This window comes from Anser anser (genome assembly GCF_964211835.1).
Source record: "Anser anser genome assembly, chromosome: 8".
NCBI lineage: Eukaryota > Metazoa > Chordata > Aves > Anseriformes > Anatidae > Anser > Anser anser.
Genome location: NC_139728.1, coordinates 9,021,716 through 9,035,390, shown reverse-complemented (window position 1 = coordinate 9,035,390; position 13,675 = coordinate 9,021,716). Strand labels below are relative to the sequence as shown.

General features: G+C 54.1%; 1 protein-coding gene across 3 annotated transcripts in view; it reads left to right on the top strand.

Moving 5' to 3' along the window:
* Positions 1-13,675, top strand: part of LOC310903799 (uncharacterized protein) — a gene marked incomplete at its 3' end in the record, with an annotated part of 144,054 nt that overhangs the window by 129,359 nt on the left and 1,020 nt on the right. For all 3 annotated transcript variants that reach the window (XM_083847738.1, XM_083847737.1, XM_083847739.1), the window contains exon 4: positions 3-73. In XM_083847738.1, the coding sequence (XP_083703864.1) occupies positions 3-73 (71 nt within the window). The remainder of the gene's footprint in view (positions 1-2; positions 74-13,675) is intronic.

Sequence of the window (13,675 nt, the reverse complement as noted above, 5' to 3'; positions counted from 1 at the left end):
AGCTGCACCCTTCGGGACAGGTTCCTGCGCCGACACTACACAGACCAGCTGACTCCACGTGACTACAAGAACTGTGAGTTATAACTCAGGCATTTTGTGACATCTTTTTCTTGTTTAATTGCCTCTTCCATATCCAGCATTTAAGGATTCTTTGCTTTTTTTCAGTCTACGTAACATTTTTAGAACACTAAAAGGCTGTTTATTTTAGTTCCTTCTGCAACAGATTACTCAGACCTCAGCAGGGAAGGAGTTTGCACCCGTAGATGACTTTTTCCTACCAACATGCTCAGCCCCTGTCAAGGCTGGGATAGGGGAAGAGCCCACATCACCTTCTTCTTCCACAGCATTTCCTTTCTTTCATCACTGCTGCTCTGGGCAGGGAGGGAGCTGCAGCGGCCAAAGCCACCAGTTCATGTGGCAACACCCGGCACGGCTGCAAGGGCTGGGATGCACCTGGATTGGTGCAAAGAAACCCCCCCATGGCACCGAGGTGATGCAAAACCCCACTGCCCTGGCTCTGCTGTGGGCAGGCTCCCTGGCAGAGGGAGCTCAGCCCCAACCCCAGCCCGTTACAGCTGCAGAGGGGCCTCAGCTGCCCAGGGATGTTCCCGGTATCCAAGGAGCCGAGCTCCAGCCCCCGCAGCCCTACCCTGCCCGCTGCCTTCCCCTTGGGTTCAGCTCCCAGTGCTGCTTCCCCAAGCACAGCACCCTAAATGCCAAGCCAGCTCTCCCATGCTGGGATTTAATTCTTTCTGATCCCCTTCCCTGCTGAAAAAAAGGTTTGTATACAAAAAATGGCTTTAAAAAAATATGTGTATTTACACCAGCCTGTCTTTGCCTTTCTGTCCCAACTCTTAGCAACCTCTAGTGCCACACATGAATGTATTTATTTTGAAACATTAATGAGAAAAGTGGTTTCAAGCGATGAAGACTTGTCTTAACATGCTTAAACGCGTCTAACCTGGGCTTTAGCAGGTCCTAACCTAGGCCCTTCTAGCAGGGTGCACTCCCAGCTGCTTTCCCACCTCCCCAGCCCATGCCTGCAGCTGCGCCATCTTTCTCAGGGCACTTTGTGCCCAGCTGGGCAACCAGCAGCGCCCCTCGCTCTGGCCTGAGGAAGAGAAATCAACTTTTCCCTCCAGACAGCAGCATCAGGAAGGGGCCAGACTGCTGTGACACGGGGACAGCCAAGAGCTGTCCCCTTGCCCCAGCTTCCCTGCCCACGCGGGGCAGGAGCGCCCCTCTGGGAGAAGCAGGTTTTCCTCCCTGGGGCAGCACGGTGCCAACCACAGCGCAGGATGTCTTTCGCTCGCCGTCTCCCCGTGACTCAACTAGGTCAACTGAAGGCAGTCAGCGAGCGAGCGAGGAGGCAGCCGTGGTGCGAGCGGGGGTTTCTCTGCCCTCATATGCCGCGAGCTCTGGTCGATTTGGGGCACTTTCCAGTCCTGATTTGAAGACGGGAGTGATGGAAAATCTGGCCGCACTTGTGGGAGTTCCCCACGGGCCCCACCACCCCCAAGAGCCCCACTTGTGCTGTGATGGGAGCGAGCCCGACGGCTTGCCAGGACGGCTGGGACAGAGCCAGTTCGGTGCAGGGGGTAAGCGGCCACCACTGCCAAGCTGATGCGCCTCCTGGTGGCACAGGGGAGCGGGGAGGAGCCCGTAAGAGCCCTTGCCGGGTCTGAGGTGCCATCAAATCTCAACTAGTTTGCGCAGCACTTTGCCATCTCAAGGGTCAAAGATGCTCCCAGCCATTTTTCCACTTCCTCTGCTAATTCCTCTGTGTTTGGGTTACTCTTGGCAGGCCTAGCACCGTAATAACTGTGGCAATGGATAAATAATATTTAAGGTTATGACTAAGCAGTGGCAATGTTGCTGCCGAAAAAATGTAGAGCTGGTTAGAGATGTTGGTTAGTGACGGAAAATAAAGCCCCTGTGCCTTTATGGGGCACCCACACTTGTCTGCTGTTGTGATGCACCAGCCCTGCCTGGCGGGCTCTGCTTCCCCGTGGTGACACTGGAGCACGGGGACACTTTTTAAGCCCACTGTCCCTGAGGCATTTCATCAGGCCAGCAGGAGGGTTTGAAGAGCTCCCTTTTGATCTGTTTTGCTTTCCAGTATTTGTTTGATACGTTTGTTTTTCTTTTAGATAAACTGTAGAGAAATCAGCATTTTTGCAGGAAAAAAAACTTTTGCTATTTGGTGGCTGAAAAAAAAAATATTTTAAAAAATCCCAGTGAAGTTCAGCTGATAACACAGTGGAGTCATCTGCGTAGTGCTGGGAGCGGGCGCAGTCATGTCTCTCTACCCAGCGATATCATCAATACTGCTATGACTTGTGCAGAATATAGGATGGAAAAAAACAAAAGTGCTAGTGTTGGCTGGAAATTTTCAGGTGGAGTGTGTGTCTGCAGGCAATGCCATTGCCAGCTGGCAGCCCGGTGTGACCAGCAGCCCTAACCACACAGCAACCCCTGGCTGAGAGCCACACTTGGGTGCAAAAACTCCCCTGGCAGCCAGAGAGAGCCCTGGCCCCAGGACGGCAGCCCTCAGGTGGGGAAAGCGGAGGCAGAGGGGCTGCTCCAGCCTCCGGCGGGGAGACGGAGGGGCCTGCCCTGCTGGAACAGGGGCTGGGGGCTGCCCGAGTGGCCGGCACCCCAGCAGATGCTGGCTGGTCCCTGCCATCCAGCAGGGGTGGTTGGTGCTGGGCTGCTGGCACTTCTTCGCCCCATGCAGAGCCTCTGTAGGCTTTTAATAACTCAGTATGGATGTAGTTAAACACGGGGTAAAACAGGCTGCTTATTATGTTGGGGTGGTGGTTGTATTTGTGGGGGATGCCGGTCCCTCTGTTTCTGTGCTGGGTCTGCCGGGAGCCCTAGGGGACAAAACAGGCTGGTTTCCCTGCAGAGCAGCTCTGCCATGCTGAGTGGAAGCAGGGAGGAATTTGCCACAGTGCCCTGGTGAGGCCCCAAAGGCAGAGCACAGTCCTGCGGCTGGGCAGCTGTGGCAGAGGAAGCTGCGGGAGCGAGCCTGGCGAGCTGTGTCCGTCCATCCACCTGGAGCCCCTGCCCCCTTCCCTCCCCACCGCTGCTCACTTCCATGCCTCTCTTGTACTTCTTTTCAAGTTGATGCCTTCTGGTCTCAAAATACCTCTTGGCAAGCCTCTGGTTACCATTTAATCCAGCAGCAGATCATTTGAAGTGAATTTTGCTGCTAACTGCCACAAAACACAACCTGCATTTGGGAAGCCCTGGCTGAAGGAGGGCTGGGCGAGCACGCAGGCTGCCCGCCCGCGGCTTTTCCCAGCCCAAATCCAGCCCCTGGCAAGGGGGCGATGGGTGCGCAGGGCCGTGTCCCTTGGGTGCCACGCTGCTGCTGGCTCAGTCGGCTGTGGTGTGGACGGGGAGGGAGCAGGGCTGAGCCCGCAGCCACCCGGACGGCCACACGCGGGGAGCCCACCCGCAGCTCACCTCTGGTGGCTGCCTCGCTGCAGAGGTGTGATCTGGCCGTGAGTGAAGGAATGAAGTTTTTAAGTTGGCTTTAAGACTTGCAGATGTGCAGAAACTGCTGGAGGAAGGTGCTGTCCGGGAGCCAGCTCATCGTGCAGCTGCGGCGCTGCGCTCGGGCACTTCCATGTGCTGCCACTCAGCACCGAGTCCCGTGGCCCAGCTGGCACCGACTGCTGAGGCAAATGAGTTCAAACAGCTCAGGTTCCCTGTGGGTTCCTGCAACACGAATTCCTCAGAGTTACTGGATCCTGACTTCCTCTGGGACTCGTGCTCTCATTTACTGCATGCAAGCTGTCCAGGGGAGGATGAGCTACAGGAAATGAACTCGCGGCGTGGCAGCAGAGGAACGGCAACGGTCCTGTCATGCACCCACCTAGGGTGCTCAGCATCTTCAGGAGGTCAGCAAAAGTGCTCCGAGTGCAGCTGGAGTAGCTGCCGATTCCAGCACATGTCCCGTGTTCCTGAAAGCAGCGCCGTGTTCCCGTTCCGCCTATTTACATGTCGTGAGGGCCTTACCAGCAGTGAGGGGCTGCAGGCTGCCCTGCACCACTGTGTTGAAATACTGCCTCTTGTCAGGCTTGCACATGGGTCACTTTTCTTTGCTTCTTTGCCAAGATCCCCACCACAAAATACAGCTTGTCTTTGCAGCTGTTTTGAGGAGTCAGGAAAATGGTCCATTAATCTTTCTGTGATTTTTTTTTCTTTTTTTTTTAATGGAAGTCACCTGCAAACACGTCAGCTGCAGTGCACAGCATGGGCTTTGGAGCAGGCGTTGCTCTTGGGGTGTGAGATGGGGACACAGGCTCGAGCTGCTGTCACCACCATCCCCTTCTCTGCAGTGCCTGGAGCTGTGCCAGCATGGGGGAGGTCCAGCCCCAAAGAGCAGCTCTGAGCTGCCCTTGGCGTCCTGCTGCAGCCCAGCATCCCCCAGGCCCATCCCTGCCATCAGCTCTGCACTTGGGATCCTTATGGGCTGCGAGCATGGGAAAGGAAACCGCCCCGTTATCCATCTGATGTCTGCCCCAAGGCTCGGTGAGCCTGTGGAGGAGCATTTGGAGGAGCATTTCCCACACTGTGCAGATGGCTGTGGGCTGAGCACGACCTCGGCTGGGCTGGCCAGGCACTATGGCTTCAGGTCGCTGCTCCACAGTGCTCTGACTCACCGAGCAAGCGCTCTGAAAAAAAAAACCTCCAGGGAGATGCACGCAAAGATCAAGATCTTAATTACCCAGACCACCCTGTCCTCTCTTTTTTTTTTTTTTTTTTTTTTTTTTTCATGGACACATAATTTCCTGGCCCAGTCCATAACAAGGGAAAAATCAGCACCCTTGTGCCGGGTGAGACCCCTGGGTGAGCTCCAAGCCGGGGGCCGCCGAGGAGCAGAACACACAGCAGCCTCCGAGCTCAAGGAGCAGAGGGCTTCTGGCTGGTGAGCTCTGGAGGGAATCGGGCTTGAGATTGAGGTGCTTTAAATAGGAAACTCACTTCTGAAGCGAGCAGAAAAACCGCAGATAGGGACAGCGCAAAGATGTGGCTAAACTGCTGAGGAATTCCCCCGACAGAGTGCGCCACGGCAGCAGCCCCAGCGCACCCCGGCTGCTGCCTCCCCGGCCCCACGCTGCCACCACGGAGCCGCCGAGGCCCTGGGGGATTTCTGCGAGGGCTGGAGCAGTGAGCGGGGACTGTGGGAATGTGGGACCTCCTGCAGCACGGCGCCGTGGCTCCCAGTTGTCTGCACAGGGACGGTGTTGGCCCAGTAAGCCGAGTGTGACTGGGAGGGGATGCTGGTCCCGCTCCCTGCTATACTCCAGCATCGCATGGGGCTGGGTGGAGATGGACGTAATGGAGCAGCGGGATCCTGATGGCTGCTTCCCCGCGGTCACGCCGAGGCTGTGCTTCGCGGCCTTTCCCCCACTGTCCTGTTAAGCTGCCGGGAGCGTTGCTGCGTGCTGCTCCCTCCCTCTGTGTTTGCTCTGCTCGGGCTGGGCTCGCCATGTCTTCCTGGGACTTGGCAGCGACGCCCAGGGGTGCTGTGGTGCCCTTCCCTGGGCTTTTTGGGATCAATGCAGCAGCAAAGCACTGAACAGCCGGCAGCAGTGATGGGCAAGGGCAGCACTGGTTGCTCTGGAGGACAGGCTGAGCCCCAGCTTGCAGCTTTGCAGCAAAAGCCAGCTTTTGGAAACCCACCTCTGTGCCCTGCCCCCCCCCCCCCCCCCAGCTCCATATATGCCCCCCCCCCCCCCAGAGGCATTTAGCCTGGCCACAGCCAGTCCTCCTGCTGCCCTGACCCTTCCCAGCCACGCGCTGACACTGAATCTCTCCAGGCTTTAGATGAGCTGGGGAACAGCATGCACCTGCCCCAGCACTGCAAGCACCTTGTTGTTACCCTGCCCCGAGGGAGCACGTGTGCCCAGACATGCCTCAGACATGCCTCCGTGCTCTGAAGGAAATCCCTGGTGCTGCTTAACTTCCCCAGGGTCGGCTTTAAAAGCAGCTACAGCTCCTCTTGCCTCTGACATGGGCAGGGAAGATGGGCTTGTGGTGCCCTCAGCACCCAGCCATGGGGTGAGCCTGGCACTGGCATCAGCCCCACAGAGAGGGACGTGTGAGGCTGTGACCCCATTTCCAGAGGGACTGGATAATTTGTTCTAAGAACGGATGGAAGGAAGAATCCATGACTAATAATCTTGGAGCTTTCCTCTAAGTTTAGTATCACAAAAACAACACGAAGAATAAAAAATGAGAGCAGGCAGTGAGTGAGCAATCTCCGGTGGCTGCAGGAACTAGTAGGCCTACGCCTCTTTTTTTTTTTTTTAAATACTCCTTTTAGTAGTAGCAAAAGCCAGATCCATTTAGTTCCCGAGCATGAAAGGGGCAGAGGTGTTGGGATACCAGGAGCACACCCTTGCCACAATGCCAGCAAACACATTTTTGGGCTCCCCTTTACCCATGGGAGCCATGCTCCTTGCCTGTGCTCCCCAGCGCAGCACGCCTGGGCGCAGGCGCTGCCCCAGCCATGGCTCAGGACCATAAAGGCCACGCACGCAGTGCTGGGTGAGCCAATAACCGGCAGATACGGCGGTGGCACGGGGAGAGCTTGTGGCCCTGCAGAGCAAAGCCGTGGCTGAGCCTGAATCCAGCCCCGCAGGGCACTGCGGGAGAAGCCACGGGTGCCTCCGGGCTCATGTGAGGAGCTTCAGAAAGGGGAAACGTCAGATTATTCCCACAGCACATGCAGAAGCACGGCTGTGGTTAAGCACCAGCTCTGAGGTATTGCTCATTTGCATCGCGCGCTACCTCAGGCGCTTTGATGTTGCACGTGAGGTTATGGTGCCCGGGGTGCCTGGGGCTCCCGTTCGCACCGGGAGGACGGCTCTGCTCATGCTTCTCACCGGTGAACGTGGCTGTGGCCGTCCGGGTGGCTGCGGGCTCAGCCCTGCTCCCTCCCCGTCCACACCACAGCCGACTGAGCCAGCAGCAGCGTGGCACCCAAGGGACACGGCCCTGTGCACCCATCGCCCCCTTGCCAGGAGCCAGCTTTGGGGCCAGGAGGACAACTGTGCCTGTTGTGGCACTGGGGAGGCTGCTCGGCTTAAGCCTTCGGGGTATTGCTGCAGGATGGGGCACAACCTTTTGTGCTGCGTGCTCCATGCCACCCCGCAGCCCCTGTGTCGACCAAAAAAAAAAAAAAAGGCCACCTTCTGCAGGACCTGGCGGCAGACAGGGTGACAAAGCAGCCAGCAGGCAAGGGGCTCCTCGGCTGTGGGATTGCAGCACATGAGGATCAGGGAAGGCTCGGGGACAGTGCCAGGGATGTCATTAAGTCTCTCGGCGTGAGAAAGACAGAGCTGACCCTGCTGGCCCCCCCAGAGTGTGTGTGTGTGGGGGGGGGGGGAGGCTCATCCCTTGGGGGTCCCTGCATTGCCGTTAGGCACAAGCTGGCCCCATAGGCTGCTTACTGGTATTCGGGGATGTGAGCGCCAGCCTCCAGCTGGATGTTGCTGCTCTGTGTTAATCAGTCTCAGCTTTGTTTGTTTTATTTATTTAGATTTTTGCTGCTGAGGCTGAGTTTTAAGGCAAGCATGTTTTCAGGGGCCAGCTCATCCCTGGAGCACCACAGCAGAGCAGGACAGTGCAGGTCTGGGACACAGGCATCTTGGCCTCTTCAATCCCAAAGCTACAAACGCATCCACCACGTGCACACCAAGCCCTCAGGAGCTGGGAACACCAGGCTGGGTGAGCCATAACGCCAACCCTACCGTAGGGCGACCCCAGGCTGAGCAACAGCCTGCGAAACGCAGCGCCTTCAGCGCGGCAACACCTGGCGTAAGCGTTCGTCAGCAGCAGCCGGTGAGTGGCAGCGGCTGGAAGGGGGAGCAGGGCTGTGTGTACATGCAGGCGTGCATGCACACGGGTGTTTGTCTTTGCCTCCTTTGTTTTTTCCACCCGTGGGCGTCCCAAAGACTCAAATAATGCAAATCGCACCCGTCACTGGCCAAGTGGGGAAAGGGGGGCCGGAGCCCAGGAAACCGCAGGGAACATGCGAGGCCAGGGGGTGCAGCTGGGCACAGGGTGCACGGGCACATCCTCCTTGTGCCCAGCCTGAACCCACTGCGCGCTGCCTGCCCGTGGGGCGTGCAGCAACTTCCACCACACTGCCTCGTCCCACCCCAGCGCCTGCCACACTGTTATTTAGGTTTAGGCCTGAAAGCTCAGCTGGCAAAACATAAATCAAGCCCTGCACGCTGTGTTTTCCTGGGCAGCTCCAAGAAAAGGCAAGAGTGCCAAACCGGGGGTTGAAGCCCCAGCTGCCCGGCCGTCCCCCTCCTGCTGGCACAGTCAGGAAACCACAAGAACTGCAGCACAGCCACATGCTGCTCCCTGCACACAGCCAGCTGCACACGGCTGCACTGCGAGGCGATGCCAGCAGTGCCCCAAATCGTCTTGGGTCTTCGGGAGCACGTTCCACCATTCCTTCCTCTCTATTTCCCAGACTGACGCTTTTGCAATACTTTTTTTTTTAAAAAAAAAGGAAAGAACGTGTTCACTCCCTTTCTGCCCTGCTTCTCAAGCACACCACCATTTTTCTTTGGGAAGATGGACGCTGAAGACAGCAGGGCCGCACCAGCTGTTTTGGAAACAGGATGCCTACACTCGGGTACAGTGCAAGCTCTGTTTGAATGCGTCAGCGGCGCTGGCTTTCGCAGCAGGCGGGAGTGAAACTGAGAAAGCGGAAGTGGAGGGATAACACAGCCAGTGCATGAACAGCCCCGGGACACACGGCTCAGCCGTGTGTGGGGGCGTGGGGACAAGCAGCGAGCGGCACCTCCTCACCTTTTACACGTAGGGCAGCGAAGGGAGCTGTACTGGGACAGTGCTGGCAGGATGAGTGCTACCAGGCTTTGCAGTGTCTACTGCCTGCAGCGGCCATGCAAGGCAGCCATCCTCCCTGTGTGCTCACAAGCCCCATGGAAAGCCAAGGAGTCCAGCTCAGTCTGGAGGGAGTCACACAGAGCCATCTCCATCACAGGAGATAGCCCCCTAAAGCCAAAAACCTAACCCCTCGTGTTACGACTGGATGAGGATGGAGGTGAGCATTACTCGGCTTCATGTCCTACAGTTTTAAGAGAACAACCAATAACAAAACACAAAACCAAACTTGGAGCAGTCTTCTGATGAATATTTTGGAGAAGGTGAGAGCTGAGGTAAAAACAAAGCAGGCTGATCTGCCTTGTGATTTCTTTCTGATGGGAAAATAGCATTTTAGTGAGAAATGAAAGTTTCAGTGGAAAATGTCTGAAATTTTGCTTTTCCCTAGAGCAGCACAAGAGTATCCGCTATCATCAGCATTTCATATAGTTTAATAACAAAAATATCTGAGAAGCAAGTCTGTAGTTCACAGGAGGGCTTTGGGCCAAACTCTTACAGAACAACACCCAGGGATGTCTCTGCCAAACCCTGGCTGGAGCACCCGCTCCTGAGCTATAAATCAATATGTTTAGGGGACTGCTCCCCAAATTGTACTGCTGCAGTCCAGCAGGCAAACAGGAAGCCCTAAACCAGGCTTTTCTACCATCACCTGTAGCAGGATGACAGTTCTGAAACGTGCTGGGGAAGACTGCTCAGGCAGGCTCACAACAGCAAGGGCTGGAGGAATATGGAAGGATTAGGGAAGGGGCCACAGCCCCAGGACTTTGCTGCTGCGTGCCGGAGGGCTGAACGAGGCTACAGGTTGCTCCATGGCAAGACCAGCAGCCCTTCCTGAGAGATGAAAGCAGCCCCAGCTCCTTCTCTTTCTTCTTATCAAAGTGGAGTTTCAGAAGTGGCGTGTCATTGCACAGAAACAGCTATCTGATTCCGGGCGCATTTAAATTTAACAAAGACATAGCAAAACCCACCAACGGGAAACTGGTTTCAGAAATTCAAATGGAAACAATACTTTTTTTTTTTTTTTTTTAATGATAACCAGCCATTACAGCACATACCATCAAGGCAGCTATTAAACTGATACTTGCCACCTTCAGTGATGATTTCGGCTGGTGCCAAGTGGCACCGCAGAGAGGGAGCGGCGCGAGCCATCGAGCATCCTCCTGGCCAGCTTTCAGCCCTGCTCCAGCCCCAGCAAGGGTAAGGGCTGGGCACAGGGCAGACACCACAGCGATGGTTTCCATTTCATGCTGCATGCTATATCCCCCTGCTATTGCAAGAAGGTCAAGGCGCCAATGAGACCCAGGAGCAGCTCATACCACTCAAACACACGACCCTTTTACTGAAGCAGCCCCCAGGCAGAACAAATCCAAGCCTCCAAGACTTCACATGAGCATCCTCAGGCTCAGGATAACCTGTGAGCATGAAAACCCCAACAGCCAGATGCTATCTAGAGACAAAACTCATTTCCTGGCAAGAAATGAATCTAAAATTCTGTAAAAAGAGAACTTCACTTGGATGAGGCATTTCTCAGTGAAAAAATTATTCTTACATGTATTTCCGATCCACTTATAACTCAATGCTGCCTCAGCCTTTCATGAGTATTAAAAAAAAAAAAAGGGGGGGAACTCAAGCACCTGATTGGGACCTTTGACCATAATCAAACAATTTGACTGACCACAATCAAAGGTTGAACTTTAACCTGGAGAAGAGAAGGCTCCGAGGAGAGCTTACAGTGGCCTTCTAGTACCCAAAGGTGGGCCTGCAGGGAAGCTGGAGGGAGACTCTTTGTCAGGGCATGTAGCAAATACAAGGAATACTGGTTTTAAATTAAAAGATGGCAGATTTAGATTAGTAAAGAACTTCTTCCTTATATCTGTGAGGGTGGTGAGGCACTGGAACAGGCTGCCCAGGGAAGTTGTAGGTGCCCCATCCCTGGAGGTGTTCAAGACCAGGCTGGATGGGGCTTTGGGCAACCTGGGCTAGTGGGAGGTGTCCCACCCACTGCAGGGGGCTTAGAACTGAATGGTCTTTAAGGTCCCTTCCAATCCAAACTACTCCATGTTTCTGTATCATATTTAATGTGTCTTTCTACCTGCGTACCTCCAACACCAGGGGAAGGAGGACAGAACACACTTTTAGGCTACAGCCACAGCTACACCTGAAGGTTTTTGCTGCAGAAACTGAGGCAGGCTGATGAATTCTCCTCCTGCCAACCAAACCACACCAGCAACCACACTGGCGAAGAAGGGCAACGCCACAACAAACCCTTTGACTCTCAGAAGTGATTTCCCTCCAGGAACCAGTTGAAATCATGCTGCTGAAGGCATCTTCTAGCAGCAGGCACCGTGCCTCTTGCTGGGAAGAGAGCTTCATCATCCTTCTGCACATCATTTTAAGACACATCCATCACCACTCCCAAGTCCCTGACAGGGAACAGGCACCACCACCCCTCTCTGCAGCTGCTTTCTCAGAACTGGAAAGAGGGTCCCTCTTCTACGGAGGCTTTCTTCTTTGAAGACGTCCATCTGCAGCAATAGGTCACACACTTCCTTCCACACCCAGAGCATAAAACGAGGTCTCCTTTCTTGTGACTGGTTTGGCTGGACAGCAGAGCATTTCTGCAACCCCATTTTGGGGCTCTGGGCATTCACAGTACAGTTTCTTAGAAATGCAAGCAGTCTCATTTCCTCCTTTTTCCCTTTGCCAGAAGTCTCCCAAGCATGCCCAAGCACAAGGAAGGTGGTAGGAAGCCATTAAAGTTTTCTCTACTGAGAAACCAGGATCTGCATTTTTAGGCACTGCTGGCAGAGTTTCTGTCCCTCAAACGGAGGAGTTCCTCTTTGCATCAGGCCCAAGCCTAGCTTTTTACAGCCAGGGGATTCTCTGAGCCAAAGCTTGCACAACAACTGAAGAGTCCTCAGCTGCATGAGAAGAGAGGAAAGGCTGTGCTGTGAGAGGCTAAGCCAAGCGAAAGGCAACATGGTATATGTTTGATAGCAAATGTCATGCTTCATGTTTCTGCTCTGAACCAACAATGAGAAACATCTTCCCTGGTTGCACATCTCAGGAGCAACACGGTTTAACTATTTAGGGTGTTGCAGAGGGACATGTTCACGTTTCCAGGTTCCTCCTCAGCACCAAGCAGACCCAAGGTCAGACTTCAGGCAGGTCTGGCAGCCTGAACTGTCTGGAAAAGAAAGATTTTCTTTCTGCATTCTGTTCTCCCAGGGGCATAGGCCACAACCTAAGATCAGATGGCCATCCTTACCCAAAGCTCATAACATGAATGGAGCCAGGTGAACCTCTCAAGCTCTACCAGCCCCAGCTCCTTCCCCTCTTCATGTAGCATCTGAGAGCTTTCTACTGCAAATGTGAAAATCCACTAGGAGTTCTTGAGTGGCAACTTCCAGTACATTACACAGTTCCTACTGGATTATAAATGCAGGCTGTAGTTTTCCAATATTAGAGCACATTCAGTGGAGGCTATCAAGCTGGTCTGGGCTAGAGCACAGAGCTTAGGAGAAGCTGAGAGTGACAGGTTTGTTCAGCCTGGAGAGAAGGCAGAAGGGAGATTGCACTGCCACCTGCAGTGCTCTGACAGGGAGCTAGCTACAAGGAGAGCACATGAAGAGCTGGAAGGCAATAGGCACAGGAACAATGTGACATTCTGATGAGATGCAATGAGAACCTTCACCATGAGCACAGCCATTGCATGTTCCAACACCATGGAACAGAAGTAACACGCTTTTGTGCGCGTCTGGAGATGGGATCAGAATCTGCTCTAATTTTGAGGTTAGCCCTTCTTTCAGCAGCAGGTGAACAAAAACAACCCCCAGCTGGCCCTTCCAGCTATATTGCCCCAGAAGTCTATGAAGCACCACTTCTCAAAGGGCCTCACATTTTATGGGAAAGTGCATTGAGAACATGTGCCTCTCAGCCTTCCCACCTGTGAAATGGGGCTGACAGGATTTCCTTACTCAAGCCTCTGCTGTGCAGTAGGTGTCCTGGTTAACCCACTTTCTTCAGTGTGGAATTGATGTCTCAGCTCTTCAGAACAAGAGGCTCCGTCTGCAGAGCTTTCCTCCTAGCACATACAAACAGAAGAGAGCAACACCACTTGTGCCATACCTAGTGTTGTGTTTCAGAACTCACTTGTGATACTGTCAGAGGCTGCATGCTTCCTTCACATCTGAAATCCTCAGAGCTGCCCCAAAGTTTCTAGCAAACAAACTTAACGCTTTCATTTTACACCAGAAACATAACAATTATCTGGGAAATCCCCCTCCCACACCTCGGAATCCATACTTTGGGTGACTTGCTGATCTCGCCATATACAGTTATTTAGGTTCAATGTTGCTTTCAAGAACTGTCATGTAAAAGCCACTGGGGTCAACTTTTAAGATGAGCATATATAGCAGTTCAGAGTGAGCCCTTAAATAAAAAACAGCAGTTGGGAGCAGGGGACCAAAGGAAGCCTTCATTCTCCACCCTCCCATTACCCTTTTGCTTAAGTCCACACGGCCATACCTCAAGAAAAGTGACCTAAGTATACAGCTGCTCTCATCCTGCCAGGCCCTGCTGTAGTTCTTTGCTGTTGCCTTTCCCAGCTTCCATAGTCCTCAAGTGGTCTTCTCATGATGGGAGCCACTGATATCTGTATAGGCATAGCAAAAGGCTGTGCCTAGCTCCACAGCACATCCCTCGAAACAATGCAGTGACAGCTGCATAGCTCCTC